Source organism: Tyto alba, unplaced genomic scaffold, assembly GCF_018691265.1.
Source record: "Tyto alba isolate M040663 unplaced genomic scaffold, T.alba_DEE_v4.0 Super-Scaffold_13, whole genome shotgun sequence".
Taxonomy (NCBI): domain Eukaryota; kingdom Metazoa; phylum Chordata; class Aves; order Strigiformes; family Tytonidae; genus Tyto; species Tyto alba.
This window is the reverse complement of record NW_024881275.1, coordinates 17,118,082-17,137,950: the sequence shown is the minus strand read 5'-3', so window position 1 is coordinate 17,137,950 and position 19,869 is coordinate 17,118,082. Positions and strand designations below refer to the sequence as shown.

At 49.7% G+C, this 19,869-nt stretch overlaps 1 protein-coding gene across 7 annotated transcripts in view; it reads left to right on the top strand.

Moving 5' to 3' along the window:
- Positions 1–19,869, top strand: part of TMOD1 (tropomodulin 1) — a 28,918-nt gene that overhangs the window by 1,691 nt on the left and 7,358 nt on the right. For 4 of the 7 annotated variants that reach the window (XM_033001744.2, XM_042787585.1, XM_042787587.1 and 1 more), the window contains exons 2-6: positions 9,699–9,862; positions 11,840–11,996; positions 15,351–15,470; positions 18,781–18,870; positions 19,382–19,512. In XM_033001744.2, coding sequence (XP_032857635.1) covers positions 9,743–9,862; positions 11,840–11,996; positions 15,351–15,470; positions 18,781–18,870; positions 19,382–19,512 — 618 coding nt within the window. In that variant the 5' untranslated portion in view covers positions 9,699–9,742. Of the gene's footprint in view, positions 1–2,123; positions 2,556–6,959; positions 7,233–9,171; positions 9,282–9,698; positions 9,863–11,839; positions 11,997–15,350; positions 15,471–18,780; positions 18,871–19,381; positions 19,513–19,869 lie in introns of those variants that run through there. The other 3 variants (XM_033001741.2, XM_033001742.2, XM_033001743.2) reach the window with 3 other exon arrangements.

Genomic DNA, 19,869 nt, shown 5'->3' with positions numbered 1-19,869 from the left:
TCTTTCAGTCTAGTTGATAGAACAAATACTGGACAAGTGTTTGCGCATGCAAGCCCTACTTCAGTTTATGGTAGTGAGCCCTTCATCTTTTGCCTTGAAAGGGGGAACTGGGCAATGACGTTAAAGCCAAGCACTGTCTTCCTGGCACCGTGGTGCCCAGATCTAAATTCCTTTTGCAGTGGTGTAGAAGAGCCTGCACTGTTCAGTCTTGGCAGCCTCTGTACCTGTTGCCCTGATGTACATGTATTTGGGTATTGCAACAAGCATGCTGCATCATATGCTCACTGTTGCTCATTTCAAGGTCTCTGTTTTCCTCCTGTCTGGGCTCTTTTTTTTCTTTTCCCGCCTAAACGTTGCTTTGTTTCCAGCCTGACTTGTTCTTTTCTCCAGCCATTTCTCAGCTGTGATGGTCTGCTGGCTTTTCTCCAGATAATATGTTTTTGCATAATACTGGGAATATGTTGCTGCCTCCCCTCCTGCTCTGTGTATTTGGGAAAGTCAAACAGATGTGGAGACAGCTTATTCTATCTCATTAGGCATTTCCTTTGCCCAAAGGACAGTTTGGTTTATCTTTTCAAGAGATCCTGAATGATCCTTTTGTAAAAAGCATCTGTCCCCTGTTGCTAGATGTGTAACTCCATCCCTCTGAGAAATGTGCTACTGAATATAATGTTTGTAGATTAATTGTTTTACTTTTCTGTTTGCTGCTTCACTGTTTTCCAGGAATGAGGAGTTTTTGTGAAAGCCCAGCGCAGCTCAAGGGAAGGAGGCTGGGATCTGCCTTCTGATTTTTTTCCTCTGTAGTTGACAGCTGTGATCATGAGCTAGAAAGACTCTGTCTTCACTTCTCTATTCCAGGCAGGGACTTGTAGTCAAAACATGTTTACTCCGTAAAATTATGAGACTTTTGGAAGAAACAGATTAAAATTGTGTTCCATGGCTCTGTGTTGCTAGATGGCCACGTTTTTTGTCACAGGCCTCAGCACTGCTGGTGGCTCAGTGGTTCTCTGGTCCATCCCCAGCTCACAGCAGATCTCTCTGCTCAGCCAGGGAGGTTGTGGCTTCATATGGCCTATGTCTAGAAACCCCCAAAGATGGAGACTCTACCTCCCTCGTTCCCTGACTCAGAGCTGCATCACCCTCCTGAGAGGGACTTCTTCCTGTTGGTTCATGGTGAGTGAGATAAACACATATCGGAGGCTATCCTGGGTCAGACCAAAGTCCGTCCAGCCCAGGATACTCTCTGGCTGGCAGCAGCCAGTAGCAGATGCCCCAGTAGAAGCACGGAAACCAGGCTGCGGCAATGCTTCCCCAGGGCTCTGCCCTGTTCCTGTGCTGTGTGGTTCAGCAGCTCTCCCAGGTGGTATCTTCGTGCCTTCAGGCCTTGGAGGATTGTGTGAGGATCCCACTGGTGTTAAATGTCTCGTGGAGATTTGGTGCACAGCCTATACTACATGCTTATTGCTGCTGGAACAGTACTGTTTGTGCTTCTGTGTTCTTTAAGCATCAGCCTATCTAGGGTTTATTATCTGTACCTTGATGGAGCATTTCTCTTTCACTTCCTCTGCTTTGGCCACTCTGGCAGTGGGGTGGTATCAGGAACATGCAGACGTAGGTGTGTTGCTAACAAACAGCATGCTGTGCTTTGCTACGGGCAGTCTGGCAGGGCCTCTGTTTTACAGGACGTTGCCATTACCTATCAAAGGGTCCAAGGCACTGCTCAGTGCAAGACTGGAGCCTTTCTGCTCCTGTGTTCAGGTGGTGTCTATCAGGTTCAGCTGCTCCCTGCAACTAAAGTGTGCCAGAGAATCGGGAGTCCATCTGAGGACTAACCAAGGTTTAGGCAAGAAATCCAGGATCACTTTTCAGAGGGCATTGTGCTGGCTGTAAAGTTTCCAAGTGGAAGGGTTCAAATTACAGAGCAGGAACTGAGTGCACGGTGTCACTGATGATTCAAGCGTGCCCATGTGTTTTTCATAGAGATTAGTAATTAAGCAATTACGTGCATGCCAGGTGCATGAGAGAACCTCACCCCAAATAGGAGAACACATAACTGTGTTTACAAGTGCGTGCCTTAAAAATATGCAAAGGGGGGGATACAGCTGGGAGGGTTTGTGTTTGGGCTTTGGCAGAGTTTGACTCGGTTATGTGTTGCCTGGTCACCAAACATACAGGCTATTTGCTGGATGGTCCTGGTAAGAAGGACTGCTTGGTAAGATCCAGTGTTGAGTTGTGTGGCTTGCAGGCTGCAGGAGTGTAGAGGAGAGGAGGGCCAGGAGATAACAGGCAGTTTCTGAATATTGGGTTAGGAACGAGGTAAGCTGCATCTTGTGGCATGCAAGGAGAGAGGAAGGTCCAGGAGAGTGCAACCAGTGTAAGACCTCCCTCAGCAACAGCGGATGAAGGGAGAGATCACTTTGGTTGAGCACAGGGAGCTTTCTCTTGTGCCTGCATGACCTTGGACAGCAAGTCATCTGCTGCGGAGCTGTCAGATGCGAGGATGGGAATGTCAGCTCTGGCATGAGGATCCCCATGGGCATGAAGCAGCACCACCAGTAAGTGCTGTCTGTGGCATACTGAACTTCATTGCTGTAGGGTTCTGGGTGGTGACAGTAACTGCAGATAGCATTATGTATTTCACAGGACCGGCATGTCATTTAGAGAGGCAGAAGTCACAGTATGCTTTGATAGATCCAGAATGGCTCCTTCCTGGTGTTTCTTTTCAAACACAAATTTCAGTGTGTCTTAGGTTAATGGCTGCTAGTTGTGAGGTTTTCATCAAAGCACAGGAAATCCAGATCTTCCTTGGAGAAGTCGTGAGTTTCCTGATGGGGTGAGAGATTCCCTGTTGGACTTCATTAGGCATGAGCTTCTTGCAGGGAGGCTGGGAGGACCTCTCTCTTTCTAGGTGATGGCTGGCTTGCCTGGAGCAATGAGAGTGTGTGCTGAACTCTGCTTTCTGCATCTGACACGACAGAGCATCTCACTGTCTGGAGCATCCCCTGTCTTTTTTCTGTCCACTCTTGTCACGCAGAGCCTGAATGTGCTGGCGCTGCCCAGCTCTGCTGTGGAAAGGCTAAGGGATGAGGATATGCCTGATGGACACTGTTCACTGAGCAGGGGCTAGGGACATCAGCTACCTTATGTGCTCTGTTTTATTGGGAATTGTTCAAGGTGACACTTGGCTGCTCTGCAAGAAATCTGCAAAGCAAGATACTGTGCTGGTCTCCTGGAGGCTGAGTGACTCGCTCGCGTGCTGCAGAAGCAAGGGGCTTAGCCAAGGTGACTTTCAACCATGCCTGAGCTCATGGTGGTTTACAGTTTGTTTCAGGGAAAGGCAGCTAAGCTCCCTTGTGTTGAACTAGAATCAGAATTCAAACTTGAATCACAGTGGTGAGGACTTGGCTTCAGCTGGATAAAATGAGGGCAGAAATTAAGTTTTGTGAAATGTAAGGTATCCGTTTGGAGCCCAGTTCCCACCTTGTGTGATGTCTTGGCATGCGGGAGTAACCTGGACAGTTGGGCAGACCTGTGCATTTTTCTGAGACCGTGTCACAGAAAGTTTAGATGGGAAGGGACCTCTGAAAGTTCCCAGTCTAGTGTCCTCCTCTGAGTAAACCTAGCCCCAGAGATAGATCAGGTTGCCCAGGGCCTTGCCCAGTTGAGTATTGAATATCCAAGGATGGAGAACCCACCACCTGTGGTCTCTGTCAAAAGGCTGCACCACTCTTGTGGCAAGCAGTTTTCCACAACTTGTTCTCATTGCCCCTTGTTCTTCCCCCTGCGCACATCTGACAAAAGCCTGGCTCTGTCTTCTCTAGAAAACCTTTTCCTTTAGGCAGCGGATGACTGCCTGCAATTAGATCTCGCTACAGCCTTCCCCTCGCCAAGCTGGAGAAGTCTAATTCACTGTTTCTGCTCACATCTTCTGTGTCCCAGCATCCTGCCCATCCTGATGGCCCTGCATTAGAGTCTCTTCAGCTTGTCAAGGCATGTCTTCTACTGGGGAGGCATCAAACTGGATGCAGCATCCAACTGCAGCCTCAGTGGTGCTAAGCAGAGGGGGATACTAACCTCTGTGGACCTCTCGGATAGATGCTTTTGAGCACAGCTTGGACTACAAGCCCAGTGCAGAGTCTATATGAAGTGTCTTGTAGCTTTAACAAGATGTTTCATCATCTTGGACATTCAGGGTAGTGATGCAGAGCCCAAGCAGACCAAGAGTGCTGGACGCTGCAGCCTAGGTCTGTGTTTAGGCTCTCCTCCTGTGCTCTCCTCTGATTTCCTACTGGGTTTTGCAGAATTTGCATAGACTCAGATTTTTGGATGTGGTCACAGAAGGAGCTGATGTGCATCTTTCCCTCTGTTGTTACTAGATCTGGACATAATTTGTTGGCCCCTTCTTGAAACTCCTGGGAACTGGTGATGTTGGGGTGCTCAGTGACTCACACGACAGGGTGGCTGTGGAGTCAGGGTCTTGGACACGAGCACCCGAGTGCACTGGGACGCGAGCCCAGCGTTTGTGAGTTGTCCCATGAGTGGCAGAACCAGCAGAAACTCACTCCTTGGTGGATTGATGTTCTTCATCCCTCTACCCCCACTGTGTCTGCCACAGCTCTACTACTTGCAGTGGCTCCCCCTTCTCCAAGTGCTTCTGGTACCCTCCCTTCCCTTAGACCTCCCTGCAAATGCTCCAGCTCTCTCCTTCATTCCCTGTCAGCCAGAGGAGGTGCCAGGGCTTGCTCCACGTTACACCAGTGCTGACGGACCCTTTGCACACACCTGCAGCTTGGCAAGAAATTAGGGTGGAGCCCTGTATGAGATTTCATTAGTTAGCTAATGGGTTTAAGGTTTGCCAGAGGACTGAGAGACCACATAAAAATACAGTCTTCATTTAGGAAACCAGCTGGAGCTGATTTGCTTCTCTCATCTGCACAGCATACATCTCAGATTAATACCTGCGTGATTCACTGAGGTCTAAGTATATGCACAGAAAGTACTTAACTTCTCTTAGGTTTTTAGGAAATGACCACTTGAGGTATGTATAGTTTCTCAAAAAAGCCCTGACGTTTAAAATTACACTAAAAGTCAAAGCAAAGAAAAAAGAAATCGGAGCAACTACGGAGGAGTTGGTTGACATTGGTTTGTTATTTTTATACTGTAAAAATAATAGCTCTGAACTTTGACTCAGGTTTATACTTAAGCTATGAAAAAATCTCATAAATTAAAACCCTGCATGAGCCAAATAGGAACTGTTCTCGAGCCAGGCTATCCCCCATGAAGTTAACTCCTGCCTCTAGTGCCACTTAAAAACAACTTTCATCCTGAATAGCCTTATGCCTTCAAACTTGGCAGTTTTTCCGAGAATCATCAATATCTGTGTTGGTGACACTTACTGATCACCTCCTGATCTCAGAAACCAAGCCCTCACTCTGTTTCCCAGTAGATTTGAGGGTTGTCTGGGACGGGGGATGTTTCAGCTGTGGCTCTCATCGGTGGGCAAGAGTACACAGAGTTTCCATCCTCTGCCTTTTGCTGGCTATTCGGCGTGGCTGGTGACTTGGGACGCTCCAAACCCTCCTGTGTGCTGCAGTCCCCGTGCCCGTGGAAGTGACAGCAGCGTGCTGCAGCCCGCCGCGAAACACTGAGATCTGAGCTGGCTCGGACTGTTAACAGAATTTGCCACCGAAAAGCCCTGTCTCTTCGCGGAGGTTAGTTGCTCTTTCTTGCCCTGTACGTACGAAAAGAAAAGGGCTTTCTGGAGTTTCCTGCTGTCAGCGTGTCAGCGCACGTGGGAGGTGGTGCAGGTAGAGGCTGGGCTGCCCGGCACAAGCGTGTGCCAGGCTGCTGTCACGCCGCGTCACGCAGTGCCCGGGGGAGAACCATCTTTACACTTTCTCTGTGACGTTTTTGTGTTTTCTTGCAATTTGTCTGGCTGCTGTTTCTGTTGCTTTGCCCGGTTGCGCTTGCGCGTTTGCTGGTTTTCCTGGGGTTGTCAGGGCGTTGAGGGACGATCGGGCAGATCCTCCGACTCGGCGGTACCTGTGCTGCCCTGCAGCCTCCCCAGGCAGCCTGTTGCTGCCCTGCTGCTGCCCTCCCTGCTCGCCCGCCCGAGGAGCTGGACCACGTCCCCGCGCCTGCTCTCCACCGTGGGTGGGACACAGTGGTCCCGCGTGGGCCACCTCCCCAGATCTCCACGGGTTCCCTGCACAGAGGTCGGTGCTGCTCTCAGAAAGGGCACCGTGCTGCGGGGGGGACGGACTGGTTCAGGGCAGTGAAAGGAGTATTTCCAGTGTCATCCGGGATGCTTTTCATTTTCGCTTGCTCTACAGCATCCATTTGTTTGTTCAGTGCTTTTAGACCCTTCAGAAGGAAACTGTTTCATCCCCCTCATAATCACAAATGCTGCCTTTTGTTTTGTTTTGTTTTCCTATATTCATGATACAGATAATCTTCCCTGTAGATGACCTGTGGTGTATGTTCATCTCCCACCAGATTTAATTTTTCGTCTTGAACCTTTTTATTGGTTTTTGTGCATACCGGCTTGTGTTCTCTTCAGACTTAGGAAGTGCAAGTGTTTGGGCTGTCTTCTCATGTCTCTGATGAATACTTTGGACAATGAGACCTAATCGCTTGCTGTTTTGGTAGTCAACATGAATTGAAATTTTTGAAGGACTTTTAAGTTTTAATAGTGTTTTTCTTGTGCAGCTTCTGTATATTGTGTATATATTTTGTTGTGTTACTTCCTTCATTGAGTGAATGAGAAGTGTGTTGGTAGGTTTAATGAAAAATAGCAAGAAATCAAAGCTGCCATCTTGGGAAGGCATTGAGAATAGATTTGATGGAGCAGATCCATGATGGATTAAGGTTAACTCTGTCATGAATGTCCAGAAGTGTGTGGATTTAAAATTTGAATATTGCAGTTGTGCTGGAGCATCTTGGTTTTTTTTTTTTTTTTTTTTTTTTTTTTTTTAGCGCAGGTGTGTGGGGAACTCTGTGTTAAACCATGCTTGAACCCTAGCACGGGTCGGGGAGAGCTGTTTGCGGCAGTGGGCGTTTCAGCACACCGTGCAAGTGAAAACAATTACGCTTAGGCAGAATTCACTCGCTTTCTTATTTTTGGCAGCGCAGAGTCCTCTTGCCGCTTACAGCAGAGGGGCTGTTTGCTTTGTCTCTCAGCGCTCGTTGGCAAGACAGAAGAGGCCTGGGATGATGAGGGAGCACCCGTGCAGGTACTGGTGCCGGGGGCGCGATGCTGAACGGAGCGGTACCAAATGTCCGGGTGCTGCCCGCACTGCCGCCGCGCTCTCTGCGGGAGCTGCCCGCGTCGTCGTGGCCGTGGGGCTGCACCGGCGCGGCTGCGAGGGGCCCTGTCCATCCTGCCTTTCGCCTCCCGGTGCTGACAGTCCCCGTCCTCCTGGGGGGGAGGCGACAGGGTCGGCCCCCCCGCTTGCAGGACACCCCTGATTGCTGGGAAGGGGCCGTGGCTGCCTCTGGGGGTAGTTGTCCCCAGGTAGCCGAGATGGAGACTGCCGTCTGCCTGGTGGGCGTGGGTATTTTAAGCCATTATAGGGAATTTAGCAGCCTGAGGTGGGGTTATCCTCCGCCTTCCTGCCTGCTCTTGGGTCCAGCTCCTTCCACAGCAGAATAGTCAAAACTAAAAGTTGAGTCGGAAATACAGACTAGTCGTGGTTCACGCCCTTCAATCTAAGGTCGCAGTGGCACAACACATCTCCAGATACAGGTCTGGGCTGCTTTTCTAGGATCTCCCACATCAGGGTACTAACAATTGCTGTAATGACAAGCGTTTGCTCGTGGGTGATTGTGATAAAGGCTCTGCTTTTCCCACCGCCAAGAAGGTCAGCCTTGCTGGGGCGGAGCTGCTGGACGTGGCTCCTAGTCCGACGGGTGCACGGTTGCGTGGCTGCTGCCCATCAGCCCTGCGGCTGGAGGTACCTTTGCACTGGCTGCTGCAGGGGATTGGTAACGTGCAGGAGTGCTGGGGTTCCCCCTGCTGAAACCCCCGGGAGTGGGCTTAGCCAAACCCACGGAGCCCCACAGCCCGTCCTGCCTCCTCCGCCCTCCTGGTGCCCGCAGGTTGGCTGTCGCCACGCAGAGCAAACCAGCCCGAGGAAAAGCTGGTTTCTCACCCGCTCAGCCCCCGGCTTGTGGGAGCCGGGGGGGGCTGTTCCTCCCATGGAGGAGGCACCGTCTCCCCGCGCTCCACCTCCTGAGTGGCGAGTGGCAGGAATGCGAGTGATGCAGGAATGGCCATCACTCCAGTGGGAAACCAAACGTCTGACCAGATGACGGCTCTAAATTTAAAGGCTTGCTGACGCGCCGTGTGCGCGTTAATGTGCCCTTTTTGTGACCAAGCTAAAGATAATTTTCCTATCTGGAACAGCAGCTGCGTTGTAAGTTGTATAAAGAAACTCCTCTGCTGATGAAGAGCGATCGTAAGAGCGTGATCTGCACTGAGAGGATGAGCAAAGCTGGAGAGATGTGACTCGGGGCAGGGCTCTGACATTCCGCAGAAACTGAAAAGAAGCCATTTATAGAAGCTCAGAAGGTGTTTGGTTCCTGGAAAAATGCACAGGCATTGCTGTTATTTTAATGCAAACACCACTTGAGAGACTAGCAAAACTTTTTTTAAACTGTAGTCACTATGAGTTATTTAGAGTTCAATATTCTCCTCAAAAATTGAGCCAAAAAAGTTTAAATATACAGACTGTGCTATGGAACAGAAGGAAACTTTCAGCAAAAAAGCAGTGTTGGATACACTCTTGTGTATTTCAGTGAGTGTATTTTTAACCCTCCTGCATATTTTAAACAGGTTGACCTTCGCAGAAGGTCTACTACAGTCTTTTAGAGCTGGCGGAGGTCCAGATATGTGTGTGTGTGATTGTGTATGGCATTTTATATTAGGAAACATGGGACAAACCCCTGGGTCAGCAGGGATTATCCAGATAAGTCATTTAGTATGCTACTCTCACCTCTCTTCTTGAAGGGTTGGTTTAGACATGCAGTAACACTCAGGTGAGCTGCTTAGCTTGCATCAGTGCAAACACGTGTTGTCTCAGGGAAGGTGGGTCACTAAACAGCACATTTAACTAGCAGCCTCCTGAACACAGGTGGATAATACTTCCTGACCTCCTTGTGGCTTTACAGCATGGGAAGGAGTGCCACACACTCTAGCCTCGTGGAGGTTTGCAGAGCTCAGAAGTATACAGTGGTGCTACAAATCTGTTTTCTCACAACATTATCTGGAGTGCCATGTGCAGGGAGGTGTTACTGGGGGCTTGTATGGGCATGAGAGCTGCAGACTTTATGATTTGTAGTTTATTGTCCTTCAAATAAATAAATGCCTAGGACACTTCGTTAACATTTAGCGTTGCTTGGAGAAAGACATGTCTAGCCAGCGTCCTGTACAAAGTACTTGCTCAGTGCTGCCCTGGAAGCCCGTGATGGGTCAGTGTGCTGCTGAACCACACAACTGTGCCGCTTCCATGACCACGGGCCATTACTTCCATGTAGGATGTGGATGGGGGTGCCCAGAGCAATCTCACCTGGCTTTGAAGTCTGCCATGCTTTAAGCATAAATCTCCTGCAACTCCGTGGAATTCATCATTCCCCGACTAGCTGGGCTGCAGTGGTCACGCTTCATGTATTCAGTGTTACGCTTCTCGTTTTCATTGCAGGTCCTGTTTCAGTGTAAAAGTGAGATTCACGAGACTCCTCTAAGATGTCTTACAGAAAAGAGCTAGAAAAATACCGAGACCTAGATGAAGACAAGATCCTTGGGGCTCTGACAGAAGAGGAGCTCAGGAAGTTAGAGAATGAGCTGGAAGAGCTGGATCCTGATGTAAGTAATTTTTACATGAGTGTTGCCAGGTGGCAAATCTCAGTAGTTGTGGGGAATGGACTGCATTACTAATGTGGTTTTAAGTGGGATCCTTTGCAGAGCCTGCCCTCAGTGCAAGGGTGGAAGAGACTCTCTGCAGATGAGCAGAAGCAGTTTTGCTATCGCAAGCACAGGCTATGCGTGGGACTTTGCTTCTGTGATATTCCCCTGCCTTTGGCCTGGTGTGCATGTTCTGGTGTGATGAGAGCTGTGATTTGCGGCACCGGGGTGAGCCAGTGCTGGTGCAGGGCAGTAAACCTGTGGACATTGTATCTCTGCTTCTGATCAGGCCACCTTGGAGGGAATGTTTTGTGTTTTGTGGGTTGTTTGGGGTTTTTTCCATATCAAACTTAAAATGGTCTGTATTTTCCTCCATTTAGGCTGAAAACCAAATCCCAGAGTTTTGCAAAATGGGGCAGTTGCTTTTTAGCAACCTCCCAACATCAGTAAGAGCTGTGCACATGCAAACACTGGGCCAGCAGGTGCCAAGCAATGGAAATTTTTTGGAGGCAGTGCTGTCCTGTGGCCCTAGAAGGGGATGTGCAGAGCCAACTGGCAGGGCTCTGGGTCACGGCAATGTTAGATGATGAGGCTGAGCACTGCCAAGTGAGAAATTGTTTCTGCAACATGCAGTTAGTGTTTCTGCGAGAAATGATGGGCAGTGTAGATTGCATCATCAGTATTTTTAATTGCAGCACAGGGAAAGAATTAAGAGGTGTCAGGCTAGCTCCCGGATTAAGCGTATGGGCTGACGGGCTGCTTACAGCTGCCTCAGAAGACACAGTCAGGTAGCATTCTGTGAAGGCTGCAGAAGGATAAAATAATCGCCAACATCTGTCAGTACAGGTGTAGCCTGAGTACAAGAGTTAAAGAATCGAGATTGCCTGGTCACCTCTCAGCACGAAGCCTGAGGAAGCAAGCTGTTTCTTATGCCGCCCTGCTTGTGCATTAGCACAGTTCTCCTCTGTTGCCCTCCAAGATTGCTCAAGTCTAATTGCTTCCAATTAGTCATTTTCCTTCCCAGGCTTTTCACTGACACAGATTTAGATTATAATGAATTACTTTTATTAGTCGGGCATGGGAAAATCAGCATGTTGTTCAAAATCACCTTGGATGTCTTAAAAAGTAAATGTTGACTTCTATCCAGCAAAGCTTTAAAGAACATGCTTAGTGACAAATCTGGGAATAGTCTTACCTACTGCATTAAGGCTGTTCTATATTTAAATCTAAGCAGGTGCTTATGTGCTGTATGTGTCAGGCACAAAGCAACTTCCCATGGTGGCTTATGTGACTGAATAGCAAGGAAACAGTTTGAAAAAGGGCTGAGATTTGCAGGGGTTTTGTTCTGCAGCAGGGTGAACTCTCTCTGTGAGACCCTGCCTGTAGTTTTGTGATGGATCATGAAAGGCAGAAGAGATCACTGTGGCTCTCTGGTCCGCTCTGTGAAAAAACATGGGATTTCCTGAACTGATTCTTGCCGGGACATGTGGGGCAGGTGGCACTTGGGCAGACACATACCGGGAGGAGAAGATGGGATGAGTTTAGCAGCTTGGTTCTGGCGCTGTGACTGTTGCAGAGGCAGCAGAAACGGTGAGGGTGTGGGAGGAGGCTGGGGGGAGCCGGTGATGGCTGAGACCCCCCCCCAGAGAAAGGGCTGGAACTGCTGTTGTAAGAGAAACATCCACTTGGCAGCATGGAAATCTTGTAGTGGAGCCAGCACCTGAAATTGGGGGGGGGGGGGAGAGGAGCATCACGTGTCTTGGATGATGTGGGAATCAGTGGGATTGGATGGAAATAACCGTTGACACAAGGAGGAGCAGATTGTCCAGCAATGTGGAAGGAAGGCAGTGCAATGAGGAAAGCAGAGAGGGGAGAGCGTTTGATGGATGGGCATCGTGGCCTGCAAAGATAACCCACGTTTCTCCTCTCCATGCCTAGAATGCACTGTTGCCAGCCGGGCTCAGGCAGCGAGATCAGACACAAAAGCCACCAACTGGCCCGTTCAAAAGGGAGGAACTCATGGCCCACCTAGAAAAGCAGGCGAAGGATGTTAAAGACAGAGAAGACTTGGTTCCTTTCACAGGTGAAAAAAGAGGTATGGTCACCCTTTGCGTCGTGCTGAGTGTGTCACAGCGCAGGCACAGCGGGTGCACAGTAGAAGGGTTGTGTCTGACCTGCGCTGCTAAGCACGACCTCCCTTTGACACCATTGGGGTGGTGGATCTGCTCTCTCTGCAGCCCGGGCTGGCTCATAAACTGGGGTGTGCCAAAGAGGTCATTGCCTTTGCTGATTTGGGTACCATCTGATACGTTGCTAAGCGATGGACAGAGGCTGTACCACTGCACCCATCCCACTGCAGCTGTATCAGGCTCTGGGGAAGACATAATTTTCTGTCCTCTCTTGTTTCTCCTCTGTCCTCTTCTCCTGTGAGCTCTGCAGGCTGTGCTCTGTCTGCCACCATTGCCCTTCATGCTCCATCCCTACATGCTGAACTTCATCTCAGCATAGAGAGTCTCCACAGCTCCCCTCAGCTATGATGATACCAACAGTTCCTGTCTAGTCTCCATCACCTCTTGGCAGCCCCAGCCTCATTTCCCAGTCTGCTGCAGCTTGCATGTTTCTGCCTTCCTGCACCATACCCTGTGGCGGCTGCTGCACCCCTGCTCTGCATGAGCCTGGGAGCAAGCAGTTTGCTCTGCCTCTTCTCTTTCCTCTCCTTCTGGCATCTTTTCCTGTTCCCCTGGGACATGTCCCATTATCCAAAGGATTTTCCTGCTCCCACTAGCACGCTGAGTATCATCTGACATGGGATGTGGTCTGGTCAGTCCTTGCCTCTGGGTCCCAGGAACTTCTCAGTGTCTCCCTCTGTACTGCAGTCATCCTGCTGCATAAGATCTGGTTGTACGCTGTTCAAGCTGTGGGTTGCCCCACGTCAAAAAAGAAGTGCGTGAAAATGTGGGCATGTGAGCATGTTTCCCAGTTGAGGTCTTTCTCAGAGCTGTTCCACGTGCCTCTCTGAGAAAGAACTCGTGCTAAATCTGTCCACTTAATAAAACCTGAGGTGGTATTTTCAGGGGGAAAAAAAAAAAAAAAAAAAAGAGTTCTCCTTGAAAGAAGTAAATGAAAAGAGTAAATCGAGTGCTATCAGGAAGAGCAATTTAGCAGCTTCAAATGTACCCCAGCCCAGCACTGGCTACCCATCTGGCTAGCCCAGCAGGTAGTAGCAGTGCTCTGCAGGAGGTGGAGTTTATTTTGAGTCTTCAGCTTCTGATCTGAGCTAATCATATTTCAATCTGATGTGATCTGAAACACATTAAACATATTTTCACTGGTAACATGCTGTTGAGTGAAGACGGTACTTACATTAACTGTGAGCGAGAGACGGTAAATTAGATATTCACAGTTGTGGCAGAGCTGGAAATAAATCACCACATTTGAGGTTTGGAGGGTGATTTACTAGTTCACCATGGGAGGTGCTCTCCCCGATTGTGCTCCTGGGCAGGGTAGGAGTTGATGTGTGCATACATGCTATATTATGATATATAATGCTGTGTTTGCACGCACCATTTAATTTAAAGTTCAAACTTGTAATAAAGTGTGTCTGAGATAGGAAACCTTCTAAAATTAAAACCCAGAAGTTTTGATGACACTGAGATGTCAAGAGGAGTTACTGTGTGACAGCAGAATTTCTCCTTTTCCTGTTCCCTGCTGAACCGACCAGATGGTGTGTAGTTTGTCAAGCCCTGCATCCCATGGGACAACAGTTCTGGGTCTCTGCACCAAGCCAGAGCTGAGGGGGCCAGCCCTCTCCAGACATTTTGCTGCAGAGTACTCAGAAGGTGCCTGGCCGTGCAGGCACACATGACGCTTTGCCTATTTTTGTGAGAGCAGCTGTGTCCCAGGAGGCAGATTCCTGGCCTCTTTGTCAGGGCGGCGGCACGCAGGCAGGAGATGGGACCGTTTTGCAAAAGGCTGTTTATAGCAGCCTCCATTTCGTACCAGGGGAGCCCAAAGCACAGTTGCTTCTTCCTTGAGGCTAAATTTAGCCCCTTCTGTTTCTGCACATCCCTGAGCAGCAGGATCTTTGTTTCTCCTCTTTGGTGCCGCGGAGTCCAGTTTCAGAAGGGGGGACAAAAATAGTCCTGGCTGGCACACCAGCCCAAGAGCTTTGCGCTTGCTATCTCTTCGCAGTGATCCTGGACTATTTCAGGGGAGGGGACTGCTCCGAAATGCTCTGTGATCCCTCCTCATCCTACTCCCGTCCCACCGCAGTGCTGGGTTTACCCGACAGAGTGCTCCCTGCCATGGTGTATTAAAACACCACAAGCCTCTCTCTTTTCCTCGGTGGTGGGGGCGGTCGCAGGTAGGTGCCCTGATGGGAAATCTCAGACCTAACCAGTTCAGCCTCCGCAAGGAGATGTGCCCGCCCGCGGGTGGTGCCAGTGGTTAGGAGCTGGGAGCAGCCACGCAGTGCTACGAACCCCATCCGCTGCCCCACGCCTGCCTGGGGCGCAGAATGGGTCACGGCTTGCCCGGTGACCCTCCTGGGCAGGGAGATGGGGCAGTTGCCCACGGGGACCCCGCGGCACTCAGGGCTGGGCTGGAGCCACGTCCCTCGTTAGGAAAGGGCCACGCACGAGCAGCTGGGGTGGCAGCTTTGCGTTACCAGCTGTACCTGTTGCTCTGCTCCTCTGGCATGCAGGGAAGCGGCCTGTTACTTGGGCTGCTGCTGTCCCAGGAGATGGAGCACAGAGGTCTCTGTCTGGCGAGCCCTCTGTGTCTCTCCTCCCTGACCCGCCGTCCTCGGCAGCGATGTTGAGCCAGACCAGCTGCCCCAAGCCTGCGCCTCCTTGCATCCCGTATGCTCACTGGGTGACAACTGCTGTCCCTGCCCACTGCCAGGCCCCCTCCACCACCTTCTTTCCAACCACTTTTGACCAATGTGCCATCTGCCCTGCCACCGTGCATTTGGAGTTAGCAGCAGGAGCTGTTTCAGTGGCTTGAATGATCCTGCACAGTGCTGGATCCGGGTCACTGGCCTCTCCTGGTCCATGTCATTGCTGGCGGGTCCCCACCCCTTTTATACAGCCTTCGAAGAAGTGAAGTCCTGCAGGGTGAGGCTGCGCAATGTGTGCTGGGCGTTGAGCAGTCATCGTCCTGTACAAATGTACTATTGGGCTTTTTGTAGCTGCAGCCCTCTGCACTGCTGAAAGAGTCCAGCTCCACAGCTGGAAGTGTCTGGCAGGTGTCTCCTGGCTCACATTGCAGCAGGACTCGGACTGAAATATTGGGAAGGGATTCAGTGTCTCTTCTGATTTTTCTCTGGGTCCTTGTGCCCCCTCTGTCCTTTCCACTGTGCAAATCTCACCCCACAGAAACGCATCTGCATGGCTACTTGTGAAGCAAGTGCTATAGCTATACTGACAGTGGCCTCACTTTGCATTTATAGGAAAAGCTTGGATCCCCAAGCAGAAGCCGATGGATCCCGTTTTGGAAAGTGTGACTCTGGAGCCAGAACTGGAGGAAGCCCTTGCTAATGCCTCTGATGCAGAACTCTGTGACATTGCTGGTAAAATAGTTTCATATGAATTGAGGGTTCAGGTTGTTTGACTACTAGTTTCTTTTTGTTTGTTTTGTGAGAGGTGAGCTATTGAACTTTTTGCTGCTTATCTGAATACTGTCAGTTTTGACAGGATTTACTTCTTTGTTAGAAAAGAAGTGTATATTTAAAGTTACTCTCAGTCCATGTGATTTAATCAGCAGCACGGACCAAGGCTGAGGAGGGAGAAGGATTTATCAAGGGAACAGAGTCTACTGTTTGATCTCTTCTCCTGTCTCTGCCACTGAATCTTGCAAATTGCAGCCTGTCACCTTCAGGAGCACAGCTTTCTTCAAGCCAAACCTCTAGGAAACAATCAAGCAGGCCCAGTGGGAATGTGGATTTCTTGTGCAAGCTATTAAAGGAGCTGTCAGGTTAGAGCAGCCTTTCAACGGACGCTCAGGGCTGCTGTTTGTTAACGAACTTTTATGACACGTTTTAAAGCTACGGGCTTCTTGCGATCTGTGCAGTCAGTTGGTTTTCTGAGTGTTAGCTCTGGGGGGATCCAGCGTTAAGAAGTTGGCGTGCTTCATGACAACTGAGAGGCAGGCTGGAATGCATAGTGAGCTGGAGAGAGGTCGGAGCGACTGCAGGTGCTGTTTGAGCCCTGACAGCGTGCCCTTCTCCGGGCTGAACAAGCCCCGTGCAAACTGAGGACAGGCATGGTTCCTGCCTGAGGGGTGTACGCCTCCATGCTAGGTCAGTTCAAGCAATGTCCCGCTGCTGGTTTTCAGGCAGTGTTGTCTGAGTGGAGGTGACCCCTGGCAAGCCTCATTGCTCTGCCGCTTTAGACATGGCAATGTTGGTATCTTGCTGAAGCCAGTAGTGTGGACTTAGGTCTGTGACTGGAATAGGATATGCCTTGGCCAGAGGAGCGTATGGACATCCCCTTGGTGCTGTACCCAGCTCACACATCCCCTGCTGGTCTAGCAGTCAATGAGTATTTCAGTGCTACTGGCTTCTTCCAGTTCTGTCTCCTTCAGAATTCTATATTCTCTACCAGTATCCCCCATGCCAGAAGTCTGTAAGATAGCCTGTAAAATAACAACACCAACTAGACACCTTCTACATAATAATATATTCTGGCTTAGAAATGTGTTCCTGCATTAAGTCTTCCAACATATGTACCCTGGGCAAGCATTGCATCTCTGAGTTTTGCTTTTTTACTGTACTTCTGGAGTCCATTAAAGCCCTTTCCTACAAAATCTGCCTTTCTGAGCTCCAGATCTGTGCAACTCTTCCTTTCACAGAGAAATGCTGGTTGGGGCAGCTTGTTCTGCAGTTGTTGGGAGAATACACGTGAAGTGGAAGCAGGAGAGCTGATGTGATACAAGCTGTGCTGAAATCCCAATATTGACAGTGACAGCATTGCTCCTGCCTGTTTAGCAGGGCTCGTTGTCAGCCATGGTGTATTGGATCCCTTCCTTGGCAAGGCCAGCAGGATAGCTCTTGTGGGCAGCTCCCAACAACTCCTGAAAGGGCTCCCAATGCCTTTGGTCAGTTGGGGGAGGCAGAAATGGCGTGCCTTTGTTCTGCCTGGGTTCCTTCGGGTAATATACAGTAAGCATCAGACTTACAGTGGGCCCTTCTTGTCTACCAGGAAAAACTGTAGCCCCCAAAATCCCCCACATGGTCATAACTGGGAAGCAGATCCTTCCATCTGTCTGCAGTCCAGATACTCACAGTCCTGGCTGGTGGGGGGATTTCACTGTCAGAGTAAGCTGTGTTTGGGGTGTATGTGTGTCCCCAAAATGCTGTGCCTGCAAATTACTTTTCCGAGCTGCGTTGCACTCCTGAAAATTTCAGCTGTGAGTACCTGGCAGAGAAGAGGGCGGGCTGAAATACAAACAAGCAAACTCAGAGTGCCCAGCCTCACTCAGACTTTCAGACAGAGGCGCTCGACTCCGTGCAATCCAACGGTGAATGTGCTGGGGGCCTGTGGGGAAGTGGACGGTGGTGCTCGTTGACAACCTTTGCTGCAGGCTGTCCCGTCCGTGCAACACAGAGCTGGAGTCACAGTGCGCTGTCACCGTAACAGATGCCATTCATTTGGTGGGCCTCAGGGGTATCCTTCTCCAATAACTCCCAGCCCTTCCTGGCCAAAGCACTGAGCAAATGTTGACAGGCTGGTGCCAACCAATCACGAGAGGAGCAGCTCATGGGAAAGTAAAGTGCCTTTGTGGTGGCATGATTGAATTTTAGGGATAGATTTGTCCTTTATTTATTTTAACCACTGCGCCCACCCGGAGGTCAAGATTTTTTCAAATGTGTCTGTTTCTAACAAGTATTCACGTGTCTGCGTTTTTCTTTACAAAGTCATATAGTTATTTAAAAGCAACAAAAAAAAAAAAGTTAATTAAAAACCCAGTTTATTTTCAAACATGAACTTTCTGTGAGTAGAAAGGGTTATTTTTATAAACAGAAACTTTGCCTAAGTGTTTCTAAGCCACTGGCTTCCCACTGCTCATTTGCAGCTGGCAAGAATGTCAGCAGATCCCCCTGGGTACATTTCAATGCACATTTGCATATTGGATTTGCAGTCATGAGCCTGAGATACACAGATTGGTAGAAGTTTGGCTTTTGGGCTCTAACAGCTTTGAAATTTGTTCATACCATCACTTCCAGCATTTTGACCAAGCCAGCAGAGCTGTAGCTCCTTACACTGTCAACTTTCAAGTGTATAAAGATCAATTCAAAGCACGTCACCACCACCACTACCACTCCTGCTTGTCGTTGAGTGAAAATACGACGTGCCTTGCCATACTTCAGGTGACGGTCACCTTGTATGTTGCTGCCTGAGGGGTCAGTTTGGTTCTGTGTGGGGCACAGCTCATCTCAAAAACTGGACTGTCGCAGTGTGTGGCACATGCCCAGGTAAGCAAGGGTGATGAGGATGTGCAGGTTCCTGCTGGATGGGACCCTTTAGATTAAATCCTACCCATGGTATTTTTTTGTGTTTTATTGTCTTCCCCCCACTATTTGCGCATGATACTGAATTAAGTTGGCTACTGGGTAAACCTTGGCTGTTTGTCTGTTGTCTGCAAGGTGACGTTCCTCTTCTAAGAATCATGCTACACTGGAATAAACTAGGGAGCACATTTGAGCTCTGTTGTATATTTATGACAGCTGGGGGTCTTGATCCAACCTTCCTATGTTTCTGTGCTTTCACAGGGAAATGCACTATGGACCCCCATCCTGGGTAGCATGACATGTACGCATCTTTTCCTGGCTTTGGAGCCTGCAGTAACTCAAGTCGTGTTCTCCTTTTCTTTTTCTGTAGCCATCCTTGGCATGCACACCTTGATGAGTAACCAGCAGTACTACGAGGCCCTGGGGAGCAGCACCATCGTGAACAAAGAAGGGCTCAACAGTAAGTGATTTAGAGCATTAGCTGGCTGCAGTGTTTGGCTTTGAAGCTGCTAGCAGAGGCAAAGTGGGAGTTATTTTTAGGCTGAAGATTGGAGCTGAGAATGTCAGAGCAGCCTGCGACTGCTGGGGCCACCTCTGGTGCATTCTTGCCCTCTGCAAGCCAGCGCAGTCTCAGCTGCTGCCCCGGCACTGTCTGGGAGGTAGCGCAGCCCAGGGAACAGCCCCACACAGCCAGTGTGCCCTCCCTCACCCAGTTTTGGAGCCCGAGAGCATGTAGCAGCAGGCACCAGCTGTCCTGTGCTGGTTGGCCCCAGTGCCGGGCAGCGTTTCTGGATGTGTGTGAGCATCGGTGCAGCTGATGAGTGCTTGTTCAGTCTCTCATCTTGCATCTGTTTCTCAGGTCATGCTTCCCTCTCTCAGCGCTGCTTCTGGAAGCGGAGAAACACACCCAGAGAGAACATGCTGCTGTTCAGAGTGCTTTCGGTTTCACATGTCTTGCTTTTCACTTGCAGGTGTGATTAAGCCCACGCAGTACAAACCAGTTCCTGATGAGGAACCGAACTCAACGGATGTGGAGGAAACTCTGAAACGAATACAAAGCAATGATCCTGACCTTGAGGAAGTCAACCTTAACAATATTATGGTATCTGCTCTTTTCTATTCTCCTCTCTTAAAAACAGGACCAAACATTTGATACACAGAAAGCAGAAACCAAGTCTGTTTTACTGCACAGAGTCATACCGTAACACTGTCTGTAGCCAGACGAGAAACACCAGTGCTTCCCATCTCCATTTTGGGCAACAAGGGTTGTTACTTGCTGTGGGACAACGGTGTGGGGTTAGTAGCAGGGGGACTCCTCTATATGCCTGGAAAAGCAGGGCTGTGTTGAGGGTAGTTTGGGAGACCCACCTTCAGCCTATCTGGTTAAAGGCATTCTAAGTTGCTTTAATGGTACTGTCAGGCACGTTTGGTGGAAGGGCTGTTTATGTAAGATGAAATG